The sequence below is a fragment of the Hypomesus transpacificus genome, chromosome 4, assembly GCF_021917145.1.
Source record: "Hypomesus transpacificus isolate Combined female chromosome 4, fHypTra1, whole genome shotgun sequence".
In the NCBI taxonomy this organism is placed as follows: Eukaryota; Metazoa; Chordata; class Actinopteri; order Osmeriformes; family Osmeridae; genus Hypomesus; species Hypomesus transpacificus.
Genome location: NC_061063.1, coordinates 8,722,861 through 8,742,133, shown reverse-complemented (window position 1 = coordinate 8,742,133; position 19,273 = coordinate 8,722,861). Strand labels below are relative to the sequence as shown.

The 19,273-nt window shown below is 44.9% G+C and overlaps 4 protein-coding genes across 6 annotated transcripts in view; 1 reads left to right on the top strand and 3 right to left on the bottom strand.

Moving 5' to 3' along the window:
* Nucleotides 1-1,353: 1,353 nt before the first annotated feature.
* On the bottom strand, nt 1,354-5,215 carry LOC124467344 (protein phosphatase 1 regulatory subunit 36). Its single transcript, XM_047019611.1, has 11 exons — nt 5,143-5,215; nt 4,846-4,913; nt 4,621-4,692; nt 4,288-4,409; nt 4,122-4,191; nt 3,942-4,040; nt 3,667-3,807; nt 3,409-3,451; nt 2,737-2,990; nt 1,859-2,053; nt 1,354-1,654 (listed from the first exon to the last, which is right to left on the bottom strand). Exons 1-11 carry the CDS (start codon nt 5,164-5,166, stop codon nt 1,402-1,404), a joined length of 1,341 nt encoding a protein of 446 aa, XP_046875567.1. The 5' UTR covers nt 5,167-5,215; the 3' UTR covers nt 1,354-1,401.
* Nucleotides 5,216-5,343: 128 nt separating this feature from the next.
* Nucleotides 5,344-7,452, bottom strand: LOC124467255 (probable thiopurine S-methyltransferase). 2 transcript variants are annotated; one of them, XM_047019466.1, is made up of 8 exons: nt 7,339-7,452; nt 7,082-7,174; nt 6,854-6,986; nt 6,403-6,455; nt 6,214-6,288; nt 5,917-6,002; nt 5,710-5,754; nt 5,344-5,586 (listed from the first exon to the last, which is right to left on the bottom strand). In XM_047019466.1, exons 1-8 carry the CDS (start codon nt 7,431-7,433, stop codon nt 5,477-5,479), a joined length of 690 nt encoding a protein of 229 aa, XP_046875422.1. In that variant the 5' UTR covers nt 7,434-7,452; the 3' UTR covers nt 5,344-5,476. The 2 variants fall into 2 exon arrangements, with proteins under 2 accessions (XP_046875422.1, XP_046875423.1); XM_047019467.1 differs by having other exon boundaries at nt 5,344-5,583.
* A 332-nt stretch (nt 7,453-7,784) lies between these two features.
* On the bottom strand, nt 7,785-10,941 carry LOC124467170 (probable thiopurine S-methyltransferase). 2 transcript variants are annotated; one of them, XM_047019333.1, is made up of 8 exons: nt 10,847-10,941; nt 9,763-9,879; nt 9,471-9,563; nt 9,137-9,269; nt 8,673-8,800; nt 8,483-8,568; nt 8,208-8,252; nt 7,785-8,105 (listed from the first exon to the last, which is right to left on the bottom strand). In XM_047019333.1, the coding sequence occupies exons 1-8, from the start codon at nt 10,885-10,887 to the stop codon at nt 7,987-7,989; spliced, it is 762 nt and encodes a 253-aa protein (XP_046875289.1). In that variant the 5' UTR covers nt 10,888-10,941; the 3' UTR covers nt 7,785-7,986. The 2 variants fall into 2 exon arrangements, with proteins under 2 accessions (XP_046875289.1, XP_046875288.1); XM_047019332.1 differs by having other exon boundaries at nt 10,760-10,866.
* Nucleotides 10,942-11,843: 902 nt separating this feature from the next.
* LOC124467423 (exostosin-1c-like) overlaps nt 11,844-19,273 on the top strand; it is a 35,597-nt gene continuing 28,167 nt past the window's right edge. The window contains 2 exon segments of the mRNA XM_047019705.1: nt 11,844-12,194; nt 18,604-19,273. Coding sequence (XP_046875661.1) covers nt 19,052-19,273 — 222 coding nt within the window. The 5' untranslated portion in view covers nt 11,844-12,194; nt 18,604-19,051.

Here is a 19,273-nt window from a genome sequence, read left to right as displayed (position 1 = left end):
AGTCTACCTCCCTATCCCAGCCTCCATCTCAATCTCTCAGCCTGGAGTCCCATCCCCCAGCCCAGTCTCTTTCTGAGCAGGCTTAGCTCTCGCTGCCACGTCCAGATTACCCAGCCAATTAGGGTGAAGGTAAAGCCCCTTCTGCCATTGGAGCTGCAGCAGCTGCACACATTCTGAACGCTGGCTGTGAGGTAGACTTGTTGGAAGCCTGTAACACATTCTGAACGCTGGCCGTGAGGCAGGGGCGTAGCCACGGGTAGGCCTGGGTAGGCACAGGCCTACCCAATTTGATCTAAGGCCTACCCAAAAACACACATCGCAAAGTAAATAAGAAAAAAGAAACTGAAAAGATGCCTATCCATATTTTTCTAAGCCTACCCAAAAATATTATTCTGACTACGCCCCTGCCGTGAGGTACACTTGTTGGAAGCCTGTAGCACATTGTGCAAAGCCTCTTGAGGTAGCATAGTGACTTTTGTCAGACTGTAGGTAGCATTGGAGCCAACACAGCGACCACTTTAGTCCACAAGAAGCCTCGGAGGCAGCGCTGACTGACTTGTTTGTGTGTTTGGAATGGCCTGGTAGTGCAGTGTGACACTGGTTGCTCTCACGGGAGGGAGGTGTTGCAGCTGTGGTGAATGCAAGTGAATGGAAGACCAGTTTTTATGTGTAGAAGTTTTGCTCGTTAATGCAAGCTGTGCATGTTGAAGAGGGTTGAATAATGCTAACTCTCTAACTCAATACCTAAATAACCTTTATCATTTTGATTGTCCAGTCTCTGTCACAAGATTTGAATTGAATTCCTTCATACAGTAGACCACAGCACCACCTGGTGGTAAAGAATACATTGCACTCAGAATGCACAAGTAACAGACGACACAACGTACTAAAGGTATCTCATTGCTTTTTAATATGATAGCCATGAGGATAATGTATTTGAAATGATGCAAACAAAAACACAGCAAGATGTCCATGAGCATGTGTTTTTTAAACGCAACATTTATCATCTGAATTTCTGTCTGTGTTATGGCCCTAAGCTATGTCAGCATGGATTGTGCTCAGATCCCAGAAACACACACACACACACACACACACACACACCAACTTTCAAAGAACAACACAGAAACATACACACACACACGCACACACACATACACACACACACACACACCAACTTTCAAAGAACGACACAGAAACATACACACACACACACGCACACACACATACACACACACCAACTTTCAAAGAATGACACAGGAACATATACACACATACATGCAAACTCTCAAACACACACACACACACACACACACTTACACACCAACTTTCAAAGAACGACACAGCAACATACACACACATACATGCAAACTCTCAAACACACACATAAACACACAGACAGGGTTACTCTGTGTCTGAGGACACGCCCTCCGTGGTGGCACGTGACACCCCCGTGTTGGCGCGGCTGGCACTGCCACGCTTGTCCACGGCAGTCGACGCGGCTCTTTTGGGCATGGAGGAGGTCTTGCTGCTCCCAACGTGGACGCTCCCCTCTTCATCATCATCTTCATCATCCTCCTCGTCTTCTGTGTTGGCCCCCTGGGGCATCAGTGTGGTGCAGCTGAACTGGCTTAAGGGCTTCCCAAGGATGCCAAAGCTATGAGAGGAAGGTTTGAAATCCTCAATTTGATAGCTTTCAAGCTTGCTGTCAATACTGACTAACTTATGTAGGCCAGCTGACACGAGTAATGTTAGAGTAACTGTGTCATAACGTTCTGTTACCCAAAGATGGCTGTGTAACAGCTGGATATGGACGCTGTTATGTGGCTGTGTGACAGCTGGATGTGGAGGTGTACGTTACCTGATGTCGGCCAGCTTCTGGTTGAGCTGCTTCAGCAGCGCCTCTGTGTCGCATGGCGTGTCGCTCTGCTGATCGTGGAGCCGACTGCGGACAAACAGGTGGGGCGCCTCCTCGCGTGGCAAGGGCAGCAAGGACACCAAGACCGGGGAACGCTGGGTCATCATGCTGCTCAGGGCTGGCCGCCGCCGGGACTTCCTGGGGTCAAGATGGGTGGAGGACCAGTAAAATTACAGGGATGGAAGTGAATGTGTCTATCTGATACAACTAGTGATAGAAGATTTGTAGCTGCTCTAGTTCTATGAGCTGATATACTATGCACAGGGGAGCGACAAAGAGATTTCATCTTATTAATAAGTACAGCCAGAACTATATAAATATTAGCCATGGTGTGGATGAAATCATTATTAAAATACCTTGTGTCAACTCAAATTCAATGTTATGAAATATCCATAGCAACTATGCAATGATCAATCATGGTGATACAGCTGTGAAAGCATTAAGTAGACATTCTCCACACTGGAACACAACTCCAAGTCTGACAGTCTCTGCTGTCTTGACCTAGGTCTCAGCCAGACAGCCAGAAATACACAGAACTGAAAGGAGTTTACTAAGCTGCCAGTCATCTGTCAGATACTGCAGGTCGACGTGAAAACAGGCTGTCACTCACGGGTGATGAGATGAAGGGTGCATATGGCTGACATCGCTCAGGCCAAGATGGTGGAGCAACATGTCTTAAATGTGGGAGTGTAACCTGTCACATCAATCTCTCTCTCCTGTCCACCCTAAACATCTTTGGCATCATCTCTCTCTCCTTTCTTCAAACGGCTCCACTCTTGCTCTTGCACACACTCGCGCACACACAGCCTTCCTCCACCCACCGTTGTTCAAGGGCAGGGCTGGGATGTCCTTGGTCTTTGACCTCCGCCTGGCCCTCCTTGGCAGTTGGACCGGACAAGTTGGGGAAAGAGAGGGAGTCGTGGTCACGGGATTCCCCTGGGTCCTCCTGCCTGGTCCTCCGGGCAGGGTTGAAGGTGTCTGAACGCAGCAGGCGGCCCACCTCCTGCTGGATCCCTCTGAGGTCCCTCCGGCCGAACGTCACCCACGCCACGTAGCAGAAGAAGCTGTACAGACACTGGATACACACCGGGGGGATGACATTTTGTAACAGGATGAAATGTTTGCATGCTAGGCTAATTGTTGTCTCCCTCCTTCTACATATATGTGCCATTTGGACTGCCTCCTTTATTTTTCCTTCTTCATTCACTTCATTCCTTGACTAATCCATCCATCCATTCGTCTATGGTACTCAATCCCCAACAAAGTGAATCAAATTCCCTGTGCCTCTCTGGCTCTACGCTTTCCAGAAAGTTCATAGGAGCTATTTTGGTTGTGCAGGTCAGGCAAGGTGTTTTTACAGCCCATAATTACTCCACGGCCGTCCTCCCACCTGGTTCAACACAGCCTGTCAAAGCAGGAGCCTCTGTTGACCCAACACCCCTGCTGACGTGGAGCTGAGTGAAGGGCAGAGCTCAGCGGTGCAGTGTACCCACCTCGTACAGCTGCCGGTCCCTGTAGGTCGACGACACTCGATTCCTGGGGAGACATTATGAGTGTTGGTTAACCTCTAGGTGCGAATCAATTTGCCAGTTTCGTGTTCGGAGAATAATGGGTGAAATATAAGTTATTTTTCTCTGTTTTCATTCGGTGCTCTTATCCCCTCTTTTTCCGTACAGGAACTTCCCCCCTCCCCTCTCCTCCTCCTCCTCTCCTTCCACAACTCCCTCCCCACCCCCTTCCCAGTGTCTGACCTGCCACAGGCCATGTGGTGCTCCTGGGAGAGGCCCAGACCCAGCACCAGGCTGGAGTAGCAGTAGGCCAGCTGCTTCTGAGCCAGCTGCACCCTGGCTGAGGCTTCCGCCATGACCTGCTTCTCCGTGATGCTCTGCTCCCTAGGGTGGGGATGCAGACAGTCGGAGAGAGAGGGATTGAAGGAGAAAGAGAGAGGAAGGAATAGAGATGGAGAGTGAGAGGCAGTACACTAACATCATGTGTGCAGATAGATCCATCCACTGTCCCTGCTCACGCCATGAGGGGCTTTGGTTTCTGGTCCAGGGTTTTCTTCTCAAAATAACAGGACAGGTAGAGCAGCAAAGCAGCCAGGAACTCATCTAGTTTTCTGCTCCTGGACATACAAACACAAGCACATAGTAAGTGAACGTAAGTTATTCTGTGTGTGTGCGTGTGTGTGTTGAGGCCACATTACTTCATCACAGTTAGGAAGCACAGTGGAATGGTGAGAGCATCATCCTCCTGTAGCAGATTGAGTGCCACCTCTGGAACACAAGAACACAAACACAATCAAAACCTTTTCCCCGCGCAAAAGACACTGAGATTAAGAGCTAAATTCAGATGTAATGAACGACACGGACGTTTGACATCTTCGATGGTCACACAGTCTTTGTGGCCTCGTTTCAAAGAGGACTTGTAGGCATTTAGTTGAGCAGGACCCGCGGTTTTCCTACTTTTGCCTTGTGTGGAGCACTGCGCTGACCTTTGGGCACAACACAGCATTAATATTAATGTGGAGCAAGTTCAGATGGGGAAATGTTTCAAACTGTAGGCCTATAACCTACAGCAAATCTTTTTTTTTATAACACACAACATAAATGTGTTGTGTTATTGTGCATACTGTATGGCTATGGGGAATATACTATATGCATGTATTTAAGTACACTTCTATGACAGAAGCACTACTTAGTTACCTTTCTGAACGTTTCGCATTTACCGTTTTGGTCTTTTTTCTTTTCTCTTTGACTTCTACTGATGTGTGAAAACTAGAAACAAGATGCGACTTTATGAAGCAGACTGACGGCACTGATGATGTAATGAAAAGCAATGAGGATCACTACAGAATGAAAACATTTGCATTACGCAAGGACCTTGCAACAGAAAATGTCCCAGCTAAACATTTACAAGGAGCCCGCTACCTTGTAAATTCGAGAGTTTGAGTTTCGTCATTCCAATCCCAGCGACCCGGTGGAGGTACCGTGGATATCTGTAAATTGAAATGTATCAATTATAATGACAACTGTTAAAGAATCACTGTCATCCACGACCACATTCACAAGTTAGCATTCAGATTCACGAGTCCGTAATGCTACATTAACAAGCTGTAGTCTTCATATGGTGCTCACAATCAAACAGCGAAACGGAGTTATGACACAGAAAAAATATAAAGTATTCTTCAACGGCTCCAACTGTGCGCATACCGTCAAACAACTCACCATTTCGTTTTGAGGTTTCGGCATTTTTAGGCTACTTTACAGTCCTACAAAAGAGTCGCTCTACAGATGTAGCACCCTCAATTTGTTTACTGCAAGAAAGTATCTAGGCAACAGGCAACCACGTCTATTCATGAAATTCAAGCATGACTTGATTGAACAACCTAATATCTACCATGCACACAGACATCACAAGAATCAACAAGCTGTTCAAACAATTGTTTATTTAGACATCGATCAAAACCAATTCGCATATTCATATGGGTAACCAACATAACACAATGTTGTCATTGCCATTTTGGAAAAAGAATATACAATTGGACCAACAAGTAAATAATTAGGCTTTTGGAGTTAGTAAATGAACTCTCTCTATGAATACACCCGTGCTCCAGTCGAGGCGAGGGAGTTCATCGCAAGACTGCAGCAACTCCACATCACATTTCTCTGCTTCAACAAAGACAACATAAAAAATGAAACCAAAAAAGAAATTGAAAAACAATTAACTATATTATTACACTGGGCACTATAAAAACTATGTTGTTGTTATTACCACATTAATCCAAAACTCACCAAATAGTGTCTCTAACTCCTCATCCGAGACAAAGAAAGGTGGGCCTGTGAATAGAACGTGATTAATACATCAATGCATTTTAGTATATTTATGAATTGTTATAGTAAAGTAAAAAGGTTTGCCTAACCCTAAATTCACAGTACACCATGTGCAACAATGGCCTCGAGGTACTGGTAGAATTTGTCATTGGTTTCTAATTGTCTCACCCTTGAATAAATCTGGGTTGTAAAAAAAGGTGTCCAGGAGGTAACGGCAGCCTGTGTCCATTAGTGACGTCATCAGGGAAGCATACCTGTGTGAAAGTGATAGGTGAGTGAACTACAATCGTTTCTAACCATCTTTAGCCCACTTCATCCTCTCTACAGAATACCCTCCTTAAGGAACTGAGCAAATACACATTGATAGAAGCTAAAACCAATACATTAGATTAGTTGAACAGACATCCACAACTAAATGACTAAATATCGGTGTAGAATTTCAGGAGTGAAAAAGTCGTAGCCTACTTTTTTCTGTCTCCCGGGTTGATGGCCACCAAGGAACCTCTGTCCCAGATTCCTCCGAACTGGCCCAATATGGAACTGCCAAATACAGAGAAAGACACAAGTAATGATTTTACTGCTCTGCTACTAGCGTGTTAACCTTCAGCAGAATGAAAATCTAAAAGAGATCAATGGAATTTGATAGACTATTACCTGGAGAGTTTATATATGTCACAGTGGTACAGTGATATCCCTCCATCTATACTCTGTGACAGAGAGATGGGTATTATATGAAACACAGACTGCAGGATGTAAACACTGTAAACAACTCTTATCGTAAAACCCTCTCACTGTAAGCATCTTTCACTGATAATTAACTGAACAGGTTGAGTAACATTCCAGTCAGTTGTAGATTTATTGTATTTTCCTTTATTTATTCATTTCTATAATGCGTTCATTTTGCCTTTATCCAAAGCAACCTCTTGATCGTACCTCCAACCCCTTGATTTGCAATCAAATGCTTTACCAGTGAGCTATACCCACTACCCACCCCTTTAACACTGTTGCTGTTGTATCCTGAGGACACTGTCAGGCTGTCAGTCGGTGGAATCCACAGTAAATGCAATCTGAACTGAAACAACAACGTCATCCATCCTGATGATACCTTGTAAACCTTTGCACCAGGGACAGCTGGGACCGCTTCTTCACTGAAGCTCATACTCTGCTCTTCAAAGAACTGCTTAATAGCCGTCTCAACCACGTCCACTCCAACCACTGAATGACCCATATCGGCCAACCTGGAGGTGAAAACAGGGGAGGATGGTAAAATGATTGCTTTAATCATTCGTAAGAGAGGAAACGTCTTTGATTTGTTCTCTAGTTCACAACCCACCACTTCATATCTACTGCTTTTCCGCACAGAGGGAAGAAGAATCGCACTCTCTTTCGTCCGTTGACAACCTTGTCAATATGACTCTCCAGCATCCTGTTAACAGGTCAAAGACACTGGTCACCTCTACACCGCAAAGAACATTGGTAATCCGCTCTATATTGACATAAAATACTTATGTAAACATATGTAAACAAACAAACCCCACTTTCTCTCTTAATCTCGTTCACTCAGACAGTCTAGATATAAAATCAGGTTACTTGTGGACATCAGGCTGGTGGAAGCTGGTCTTTCCCTCTCTCCACAGATCCTCCCATTCTCCCACAGCCTTGACTCTGTGTGCTTGCACCGCCATTTCCCACTGTCTTTGTTTGCCAAAGAGTGAGATAGACACACATAAAGAGATGGGATGGGCACAAAGCCTCAACCAATCACAATGAAAGAAAGAAGCACATAACTTGTACAGCTCACCATTCACACTATGAACACACTCTGTAAACAGTGTTACTACCAGTGAGTCTGACAGAGATAAACTCTGTTCTAGACTCATCAACTATTTGGTGAACAGCTGGAATGTACAACCCTCAGTTGCAGTATAATATTTGATCTGCTAATCTAGGTGTAGTAATAGTACAGGTTTGAAAGAGCAAGTGTCCTATAGTATAAGGACTGTCATCATCTTAAAATACAAGACAAGGTCACACAGTTTAGAAGTTCTCAGTTTAAAACCTTTATTCCGTTCCAGACATTACACTTAGTGGGATTATTGAGCCTTCAGACATGCCAATTTCATGTTGTGCAAAGCTATGCAACAACTGCATCAACAACCCCCAACAAGTACACATAAAATCAACATCTCCATTCCAGCCAGGCCGAAAATCAAAGCTAACTCAAACCATTGTTAGTCCTCACTTTGTCTTGGGTGAGATGAGGTGGACCGTCTCAGTGAGGGAGTCTAGCCCCCAGCTTTTGTATCTGTCTGTCAGAGCATCTACAGACTGCAGCAGCTCTATATCACAGCTTGCTCCTGGGATGAGAGAGCCCACAATTCCATCAACATTAGATACTGTAACTTTAATCAACAAGACTCATTCTCCACTCTCTGCCCACCATCTGTAACTGAACTCACCAAATAGACTTTGCACCTGCTCATTAGGCACCATAAATGGAGGGCCTGATAAGAAATAAGAGAGAATAGAAAGATGAAAAAAATTGCTCATGGGCTTAAGTGACATTAAACTATTTTGCGGTCTCATCATACAAATACGGTATCTGGCTCTGTAACATTACACACCTGTAAAGGGTGTCTTTTTAGTAGGATGAGTGTATAAAACCAGCGTCTATAAGGACCAATATGATGTGTATCAAATTTTCTGTACATACTTCTGATAGAGTAACTGTTACCTTTGTATAGTTCTGGATTGTAGATCAAAGTATCCAGGAGGTATCTACAATCTTTGGCCATTAAAGACATGATGAGAGCAGCATACCTGAGAGACAAAGACAAAGACAGAGAGGCACAATAAATGCAGTCCCAAGTGCCCAGCTTTTTGTTGAAACAAGACAGGGACTGAGTTTGATGACGTGGTTTTACTTCTCTCTGTCTGCAGGGTTGATGGCAACTAGCGAACCTCGGTCCCAGATGCCTCCAAACTGGCCTGCGACTGAACTGGAGAAGTTGAACAGATCACACTGGTACAAGGAAATGTTCCCCTCTGAGCTCTAAGGATAGACAACATGTAGGAACATAACCACTGGTAAAGTAGGATATACACAGTACCTGTCTAGAAAAATGTAGCCCAAAAACAACCACACAGTCCCTCCAGCATCACCACTTCATTGCACTGCTTAAACAACTATTGCAGGGGTCTTCTACCCTATCCATTGAGAGCTACTTCCCTGTAGATCTTTGCTCTAACCTCAGTTGTAACTTACCTGATTCAAGAGATTAACCAGCTCATTGTTAGAATGAGATATGCTATATCAGGGTTGCAGCTAAAATAACTGCAGGAAGGTAGCTCTACAAGAACAGGGTTTTGACCTATAGAGTCTCAGTACCTTGTAGACCTTAGCTCCAGGTATGACAGGGACCTCCTCCTCACTGTAAGTCATATTGCTCTCCTCAAAGAACTGTTTGATGGCCTTTTCTGCTATCTCCACCCCGACCACTGAGTGTCCCATGTCAGACAGCCTATGGGTTGCCACACAAACCCAAAGAAATCCACATGGGAAAGTTACATTCACTATTAGACCCAAGAGAAATGCTAAGTGTCAGTAGGAGAACTGGACTTCTAAAATCCCAGATAGGGCTGCTTGGATGCTTCCATCGTGTATGTAGCGAGGAGAGAACTTGGTAAAGATATAGGTGATGATGGAAACTTTTTATATCTACCATTTCATATCTAAAGCTTTCCCACACAGTGGAAAGAAGAAGCAAACTTCTTTTCGTCCTGCCAAAACTTTGTCGATGTTGCTTTCCAGCATCCTGCAGGATAGAAACAAAGTGAATGACACAATTAACATGAGTATGCTTCCATTGTATCATGCAGAAAATAAAATGGACGCCTCATCAAAGTGTAATTACTGTGAGCTGAGTGTGACACAATAATGTATTTCAAACACACTGGTGATAAAAAAAAACACTTCTTTGTCACGGCAGAGGTAAATAAAAGGATGGTGCCTACGGGTTTATGTTGGGCTTATGGAAACCGATCTTGTCTTCCTGCCAGCGTTCCTCCCATTCTCCCAACACCATCACACGATCCGCCTGCGCAGCCAGCATGTTGTTTGTCTGACACCAACTGAGAGAGAGAGAGACAGAGCAAGAGCGAGAGGGGGAGAGAGAGAGAGCAAGAGAGAGAGACATAGCAAGAGAGGGGGGGAGAGAGAGAGAGAGATCGAGAGGAAGAGAGACAGAAAGAGGGGACGAAACAAGAGAGGGAGGGGAGAAGTGAAATACCTGACTCATTCTTCCAGTCCAGCTGGAAGCTACAGAGGGAGTGAACAGAGGAATGCACACACACCAGAAGGGACCACATGTCCCAGAGACATGCAGATTTTCTAAATGTCACTGTGTGAGTCATGTCTCACCTACCTCAGAAGAGAGGCAGGCTTTATGACTCTTAGACACTTGTAGAACACAATCCTGTACTGAATAATGTCCAACAAAGGGATGACTCATCTGCTTAGTCGGTTTTTCTACTCTCTACAAGAGTGAAGTCAAAGTTATTGTTTTACAACTTGTTTGAATATTCTCCTAAACCCGATTTTCTAGGGTGGGAAAGGAAGAAAGGGTAAAGCATGTTTTTTTTTTACTGAAGAATGTACTTGCTTTCTGAAACGGAGTTTTTAATATTTATTTTATTTATTATTCACATTTAGCTTTATTTTCTCTGATGTGTTTATTGAGGTGTAGGCTACATTAATTTAATTGTATAATTCAAGACTGCAGGACAGTAAAAATCGTTTAATGGTTAACTAAACCGGTATTTAACATTTTGTCCGCTTAACACAAATTATTATCTGAGTCTATCGGAAACGGGTCATTGACCCATATCCTTTTCATTCTGATGTATGATTTTGAACAATAGGCAACTGAAATCTAAATTCAATGTGAAGTTAGGTAACTGTGTGAGCCATTCAAAAACAATAGACATGTGACCAACACAGTCCATGACTTACCTCACCACCACGCAGAATATAAATGAAACACCGACGACCATTATGCAATTGCGCTGGGAAATCATTTTACCAAGCTCGGTAACTTACCGTTTAATAAACGACGACACAATCTTTTTATAAGAACTCATTCAAAGGCAACCAATGAGTTTCTTTTCTGTATGGGAGGAGCCTTTTATGTAAACAAAGCTGCACGTGAGCTTTAGCAGATTCCTCTCGGAATGTCGACACATTACAGTCAAATATAATTTTCTAATTTTTAAAAATAAAAATAAAACACTGTCTAGGTCAGTTCTCTGAAAAACATTGAAGAAGTATCTATCCTTTTTGAGCATAACTTTCTTAGTTCCGTTTTCACCACTAATGGGACTACTGTAGGCCTATTGCACTTAGTGGACACAATTGTTTATAATCCTAATGGATTTGGATTTTGAGAGAAAGCATCCCGAGGGCATCGTACACTGCAATATTATTCACAAATTAAGCATGCACACAGTAAAATTGTCTCTGCAGACAGTGCCAGTGTGCTACAATGTGTTATGAATTATGGTTAAGCCTAACTTAATCGATTTTATTTGATTGATTTGTGGACCCAGCAATGGACCCAAAACAGTGGCGGGGGTAATACATAAATCTGAGTAGGATCTCTTAGATATAAAATGTTGGTGGACTGAAGATAAATCAGTTTCGTGTTTTAACTCGGGGAGGCGCTAGATACCACATGATCATCTCGCTATTATGACCTTTCGGGTATCATATCCTCAAAATCATACGTGGATATATTTATTTTCTACATTGTGTATAAGGTTACATAATACAAACAATAGACCATGCTGATATCAATGTTGAAACACTTTGCTGTTTAAATTACCTGAATGAATGTTCATGAATGTGAATGTTCATTGGGGTGTCTCAACAATCTGTAACAATGGTGCATGCCAAAAATATAACTTCGACTCAAACTAACTTGGGCGTATGTTTTCATTTATTCAACTATGCAGCTGAAACTTTGTGGGATTGGGGAAATCGTAGACTAGCATCTGTTCCCTCTTGTCAGTTTCCCCAACATATGTCATGGAATTTCTTCAAAGTCGAAACAGTCTTTGGCGTAATTCGGTTGTCGAAAATCCTCCGTTCCGCGGAACCGCTGGCCAGATGTGCGTATTTTCTTTAAAATCAACTCTGCGCATCGAACGTACCTCCGCGCCCTCAGAGCCAATCATAATCGCCGAGGGCGGGTCGTGTTTGGGACGTTGTGGATGAACGAAATGGACAATTCATCGGTCATATTCCATCACGGACAGAAGACCTGTGCTTGAACGCAGAGGTGATGTGCAAATGCTTGGCCGAGGAGTCAAGAGGAAATCGTCCGTGAGAGCATCCGTGTCGTTAACCCCCGGTAAAGGCCGAGAGTCGTGGAGCAAGCAACTGTGGTGATGTAGGCTACGTCCACCCGATGATGCTGAGTGCTTTCTCTCGCTCCTAGAAATAGTCAGTATCGCTTCGATACGTAGATAACCTTTTGTCCTGTGAATCATTAATTTAAGCCCTCAATTTGGGCCCATGTATGCTACACTATATGTGAGACATCATATGTTTTATGCTCATAGATCCAGCCTAAATTGTTGTGTGCAAAGGCACAAGGCAATAGTATACTATATCTACTGTTCAAAATACATGTCAAATACATGTTAAACAAGAAATTGCATATCTGAGCCGGATAATTAACCCCTCGGTTATGTTGGCTCTCCAAGGCGGACATATCGCACAAATGAGTGACTGAAGAGAATGTTTGCAAATGTGTTTCTCTGAGAGTCAGTCAGCTACAGGCTGCGTCCTTCTTTGTATGGCTGGTACATAGATGACGCCCTCGTCACACACGCGCTGACAATGGCAGATATTATTTCATTATATGAGCAGAGACACTTGTCGTGAACCGGAGACAGGCAAATCGTTTTTGGCGCGTCGTTCAGATTTCAAGAACAGGAGAGCCGATGGAATACGAACCTATCAATTTTCCTACTTCAGAAATATAAATAGTGCGGTTGATTTGCCTTCAGGTAAAATTATAGCCTCTGCTAAGAGAGTGAGCGTGAAAGAGAGACGGAGAGGGAGAGAACTGGGAAATGTAGAGAGTAGACAAGGGGCGGGGAGAACGCCTCTGTGCGATTATTTTTATGGACGCGCCTAGTGCCTGTGCGCGTGTCAGTCTTGTAACTCAATCATGTTATGGAGCTTGTAAACTGGACGGACCTCCAACGACACAGAAGTAGATGCCTTTGCTGATACTACCGGCCACGGACTCTCGTTTACTCCCTGGGAAGCACGCTCAACGGTTCAGTACGCAATGAAAACGTGCCACTGTTAACAAGGATCGTGAGGTATGAAACAGTTCCGTGGACCTGTAATTGTGCCACTCTTTCAACTAATTTCAGTGTCTAACGTGATTGATAACGTAAATTGATAACTGATGGGCTTTACAAGTCTGTTTTCAATATAAGGCTCTGTATTTAACTGTAACTGGTAGCCCTGTTATTGAACACATTTTTGTTTATTATGGAGGGCTAGATCATTTTAAATAGGCCTAACTAATTTATGTATGTCCAGTTTTTTTCAGAAAGCATCTGATATCATAATCTTTTTCTAATGTAATTGAATGCAGTCTCACTAAATTGAACTTTAAAATCCTCTTTTGTATTCAGGACCAAGGGTCTTAATTAAATCCTTGGCACATCAAAGATCATCTGTCAAGTGACCCTGTTTCCTAGTCCTATTCCCCAGTTTATATGCAAATCTCCCCTAAAAAGTACTCATTGCCAATGATATTCCCCACTGGGCTGAATGGGTATAACTCTCCACTGCCTGTGGCAGAGATGAGGAAGGAGAACTCATTTTGGAGCATGTCACAATTGATATTCGATTTCTAGAGTGAAGGGGCAGATGGACAGATGAGTGAAGTCAGACAGAAGCAGAGCGATGAAAGAGATGCACAGGTAGCCCACAATATACATTGAAACCAGATATACCAGTCCTGCACCATGCAATCAGGCCAAAAGCACCATATAAGGGTACAATATAAGTAAAATACAAAACAAACTCTTACATATAGTCGTTGAGTATTTAGCATATGCTTTTACCCATGCAACTAATTGATCAAAAAAGAGGGTGTGTCCCACACCTCTTTGTCACCTGTAATGTTAAATCATGGTAATCAAATTAACATAACCTGTAACTGATTGGAGTGTGACTTCCATCCGTTTTGGATTAACACAAGTTAAGATCCTGACAAAATAATGTTATCCTCCTGGATCTGCAGCTGATATCTCCTGTCTGGAGGGCCAAGTTGATACCAGCACGCTGCCCCACATCTTTCCAGTTCAGTGGATCCTCTGCAGCGGCCAGCCTGGCCAACGCACATCCATCCGCTGATGATGGTTCCAACCCCTCTTTTTCATTGGCTAATTAGCCCTGGTGGCGTTGGAGAGAGAGCGGCATATTGTTGAGACATAATTAATCAAGCCCAGTTGTAATTATCCTGCGTTTGGAAGTGAAGTGCAGAGGGAGGTTGAAGGGTTGCGGGGCATTCATTGGGCTCGAGGTAAACATCTTATTAACCATGTCACAGTCCCATAGGGAGCAGACCAAACACACTGTTGTGGTTTAATAAAAAATAAAACTATTTGTTATTTGTATAGCTTGTACAGCTAACTACAAGACAATGCCTTGTAAAAATACCATGGCTTGATTAGGGTTTATGGTCATTGTGCTTGTTTTCGAGGTCTGTTTTCAACCCAAGCTGAAGGGAGAATGCATTTTTACATTGTTCAGAAAGAGACTAACTCACTTCATTCATTCTGTCTTGCACAAAGTGGGTGAGAACCGAATGTAAAGTGGGTGAGAACCGAATGTAAAGTAGTTAACTAAAGTAGATGTGTTTCAGATCACGTAGGAGTATGGACGGTAAGCTTTTACTGCTGGTTTAGTCATGGGCGTTGTTTGTCCGTTCCTGTTTTCTCCAAAGCCCTTTTGGTATTTAAAGATTTGCACAAGACAGACTGATATGACACGCAGCGAAACATTCACAACAGTGCTAACCATCATCATTCCTGGTCATTCCTGGTCAGGTCAACTTCTGCGCACACACAAACAGTACATACACACACAAATACACACAGGTTGACCACAAAAACAGCCAACACACACATTTCTGTCTGTCACACAGCTTGCCACATATACACTGTGTGCAGTGAGGCTAGGTGAGGCCTGCCCTGGAGTGTACAGCTTGTCATGGCTCTTTGGCCTGTAATGACAGAGTCTAGGATTTAATTTAAGTTTGACCCGACTTTGCACCTCACCACAAGATTTGTTTATGTTGAGTAACACTTCATTTGACTGGACTATAACATGTGTATCCAGCTTTAGCCCAGCCAGAACACACACACACACGCAGCCCACTCAATGGCAACGGCACAAGCCAGCCCATCCCTGCAGTGATTGTCATGATGGCTTTGCAGTTGTGTGTTGGTATACTGCTTTTGAGTTAGTGTCCATCCTGCTCCGACAGGCAGACAGAGAGAAAAAGGGTGCAATGTTATTTCCTGCAGTCAGCCGATGATCCAGTGTCGGTTTAAGGTCTGTTTTATATACCTACGCAAATCATAGCAGACATAATAGAGCCTCTTCTCTCCACTGAGGAAATGACTTCTCCCTCAGAGTAACAGGCAGGCTTATTTCATTTTCAATGCCTGCCCTGCATAAATACCCCCCCCACCCCTCTCCTTCCCTAGCTCCTTCCTACCCCCCAGATACCCTCCTCTGCGGCTACTGTTGTAAACAGAATCCAATCTCAAGTAATGTCTTTTTTCGGTTGCTTGATGGCTGGAGGAGGCTGTCGTCCGGTGGGAATAGCGGGCAGTAGAGGAGGAGGAGGAGAAGGAAGAATGAGATGTCCGTCCAGCTGTCACCCACACAGCCTGCGAACCGACTGGCCCGGGGCTGCTGGGACGTTGTGGAGGCCCGGGGGAGGAGACGTCAGCTCGTTAGTTAATCCCACCACTTCCCTTGTGTTAAAGTTACGAAGGCTGAGTCTGCGCTTTTGGAGCGTGGAATGGAGTCTGCGCTATACAACGCTCCCCTCTTATATCAAACTCTGTCCCAAAAGGCCCTCTTCTGTTTTAGGCTAACAAATCATACTGTACGAGACTCGGCTGATGTGTAGAGCCGGTGCTGGCCCTCTTTCTAGCTCTTCATACTCTCGTCTTACCTCAACTTATGGGCAAATACAATAAACTCCACTTCCTTTTCCTGAAGTCTGATGCTCCCAAGTGATTGGAGAGATCCAGATAAGTGATTGGAGAGATCCGGATAAGTGATTGGAGAGATCCAGGTAGATAGGTGGAAACCCTTTTTATCATCATTTGTCTAGCTACACCTGAGCCACCCATTCATGTCAGATAAAGGATAACTGGAGAAGGAGAATACTTTTAAAAAGGAGATGTACCCCAAAAAGGCATCATCAGGCTTCAGCATCCCTTCTCTTCACCTGGAGCTGAACTCCCCCCTCCTCCCCTCGGCAGGCGGCTCTGAAGGCCCTGTGGCCTTGCTAGAGCTATAGGGCCCTGAAATGAGGATCAATCATGGGCCCAGTGACAAAGGAGTGCACCCCCCCTCCACATCTCTCCACCCCCTGTCAGCTCCATGGCTGCAGCTACTGTACAGCTGAGCCAAGTCCAGACTTGCCCTGCTAGTGCTGCACTGGCCTACATTCATTAGTGCCACTGGTGCTAATGCTCTGCCTGATGCTATCGGCTGCCACAGCACAGTCAGCTAGCAAGTGGACTGGGATGTGATTATGGTTGTTGTTGTTGTTGAAGTTGTTGGTGTTGTAATAAGCAGTGTTGACTTGGCAAACATGGACGCTGATGGCAGCAAATTGTGTATATATATATTTATTTTTTTGAGGGGGGGGGGGGTTAATTATATAGCATAATAGGGAAATTAGGTATGTTGGTCATTATCATGATCATCATTACCATAATCATTATTACCCTCCATTGTGGTGTCCTCATCCTCTCCATCATTCTTCCCGTGGTGTTATCTGGGATGTGAAACCACCAATCACATTGGCAGGATTCCTCTCGGGCTGGCGCTGCTGTCTAGCAGGATAGATGTTTTCGACAGGGGTGTGACTTGAAGAACTCTGAGTTTTACTCTTGCCCAACGACAGGGGATATAAAGCAGAGAGAAATGCAGAAGGGAAAATCAATGTCTTAACTAAGGCATCTGCTGCATTATAGATGAGAGGGCTTTGTAATGGGATCCCTCATGTCTGTTTCTCTCTTACAACTTTGCCTGCTCCAAGCCCCGAGTCCTCTCTCAGGCTTAAGAAACTAACCGGCACCCCCACTGTACACTGACAGATTCTCATTGGCTAACTTCTGCCTGGCACACACACACACAAACTCACTCACACACTATTGGCCTCTCTCTCTCTCTCTCTCTCTCTCTCTCTCTCTCTCTCTCTCTCTCTCTCTCTCTCTCTCTCTCTCTCTCTCTCTCTCTCTGTCTCTCTCTCTCTCTCTCTCTCTGTCTCTCTCACAGATGAGCACACAATAGTGAAACACAAAACTCCCCACAGATGCACAGCACAGGGAATCCTGAGAACCGTGGACAGTCTGCGTTCCTGGACACGCATTTATTGAAAAAAATCAATGTTTAGCTCCAGTGTCATATCCGTTCACATCAGAAGTCCATTCGACAGTAAGAAACCTCACTGGACCTAGGTCGTTATCGACCTCTATCACCTGTCCGGTGCTGGGTAGCATGCCCACAGGCGGATGATGCCATGTCTAAGTGGAAGGAGAGGAGAGAGGAATGGAGACAAGGATAGAGGGAGGAAAAGGTATAGGAATTTGAAGGAGCGGTATCCTGAAGGAGAGGAGGGATACAGTGAAGGAGGGCAGGTGAGACCTGAAAGCTGCCTTTGTGTGGTGGCTGGCAGGGTGAACACTGGCCTTCACTGTGAGGTGTTCTGTGTGAGCACACACACATACACACAAACACACTCACACACACACTCACTCCAGACATGGCAGTTGTGGTAGATGCTTGGCACACTCGCTGGATTGAAAATTGTATGTTTTCAAACCTAACAGAAAGCCCCGCTCTGTTTTTTCTCTCAAGGTTAACGGTTGTCACACACACACACACACACACACACACTAAAAGGTGCCTGTGTTTTCTTGTATTTCCTTTCTTCAACTAAACTCTCCCCTGTTTACTCCTCCACTGTTTCTGGCGCTTCTGAAGCAGAGCTTGAAGTGAATGATAATATCTTGGCCCTGTGCATGCCTGGCATATTAAACCCAAACAGGCTTCCACAACTGGATATCAGTGGCACTGTATATCTAAACCACAAACACTCAAACAATGTGAAAGATTTATCAATGCTGATGTGGTAAAGAAAGTTTATTTTTTGTATTTTGCCAAGATGTTTTCGAAGGATGCGTGTGGTTGGTAGAACTGGAAGGAGGGTTTGCCTTCACAAGAAAATACGATTCTGACTAACAGTGGGCAGCACTGTCCTGTATGTAGTAAATAGGCTGCTGATTGGATAGGCTTGAAAATGCATGTTTTGAAATGAATGTGGGGACATCATGCAGTATGAGGGTGTATCCTATGCGTAAGATGTTTGTTGTATAAGAGGGTGTTGTTGAATCACTTGAGACATTGTTTTATTTATGACTGTGTGTGTGTGATTTTGAGGTTCTGGTTGCAAGTTTGTGTGTGTGATGCCCTGGCAGTTAGATTGTGTACTGAGCTGTGATCTTGTTTGTTGATCTCCCCAGGAGAGACCCCCGGAGACAGCGCAGGGCGCCATGAGGCGGGAGGGGCCGCTGCGAGAGGAGAAATCGCCCTTCATCATCCTCAGAGCTGGTCAGAGACACACACACACGTTGCAGAGAGGGGGTGAAAACACACCATTCTGAGAGTGGAGACGACGAGAGAGGGAGAGGATAAGAGAGCGAGCGAGAGACGAGAGAGTGGATTCTGCATCTCTTCGTTTCTCCTCCATGGGTGATTCCACCGGACCAGACTTGGAGTCAGCAGTGCTGGTTTCCAAGTTAGCGCACTGCTTTCCCCTGGACCCCCCCTGCTAGACCTCCAACCACCCCCACCCCCACCCCCACCCCCACCCCTGTGAGGCTCAGTGCTGAGGGGCAGAGACAGGGAATCGAGGGAGCGAGAGAGACAGAGAGCGAGAGAGAAAGATAGAAGGCGAGACAGTGCGACTCCATGCAGGCCAGGAAGAAGTATGTGCTGCTGGCCCTGTGTGCATGCTGCTGGTTCCTCCTCTTCTACTGGGGGGCCGGGGGCATCGGGTCACGTCTCCTGCGCTTCCTGACCCGCCACCGGGGTGAGGTGGTGCGCCCCTGGCCCACCTGGACCGACCGGGCGCTGCTGCCCCGCTATGCCCACCTGGACGAGCTCCAGACTGGGCCTGGCTCGGGTGAGTCC

Excerpts from the sequence above, each read along its gene's own strand:
- LOC124467344 (XM_047019611.1), bottom strand. The coding sequence starts at position 5,166 with ATGCCGAAACCTCAAAACGAAATG. Across the intron at positions 4,410-4,620 it reads AATGCGAAACGTTCAGAAAG|GTCAGCGCAGTGCTCCACAC; the intron begins GTAACTAAGTAG and ends TTGTGCCCAAAG. Across the intron at positions 4,192-4,287 it reads GACCATCGAAGATGTCAAAC|AGGTGGCACTCAATCTGCTA; the intron begins GTCCGTGTCGTT and ends CTTGTGTTCCAG.
- LOC124467255 (XM_047019466.1), bottom strand. The coding sequence starts at position 7,433 with ATGGCGGTGCAAGCACACAGAGTCAAGGCTGTGGGAGAATGGGAGGAT. Across the intron at positions 6,987-7,081 it reads AAAGCAGTAGATATGAAGTG|GTTGGCCGATATGGGTCATT; the intron begins GTGGGTTGTGAA and ends TTTCACCTCCAG. Across the intron at positions 5,587-5,709 it reads GGAGTTAGAGACACTATTTG|CAGAGAAATGTGATGTGGAG; the intron begins GTGAGTTTTGGA and ends TCTTTGTTGAAG.
- LOC124467170 (XM_047019332.1), bottom strand. The coding sequence starts at position 10,824 with ATGATTTCCCAGCGCAATTGCATAATGGTCGTCGGTGTTTCATTTATA. Across the intron at positions 8,569-8,672 it reads AACCCTGCAGACAGAGAGAA|GTATGCTGCTCTCATCATGT; the intron begins GTAAAACCACGT and ends TTTGTCTCTCAG. Across the intron at positions 8,253-8,482 it reads CAATCCAGAACTATACAAAG|GCCCTCCATTTATGGTGCCT; the intron begins GTAACAGTTACT and ends ATTTCTTATCAG.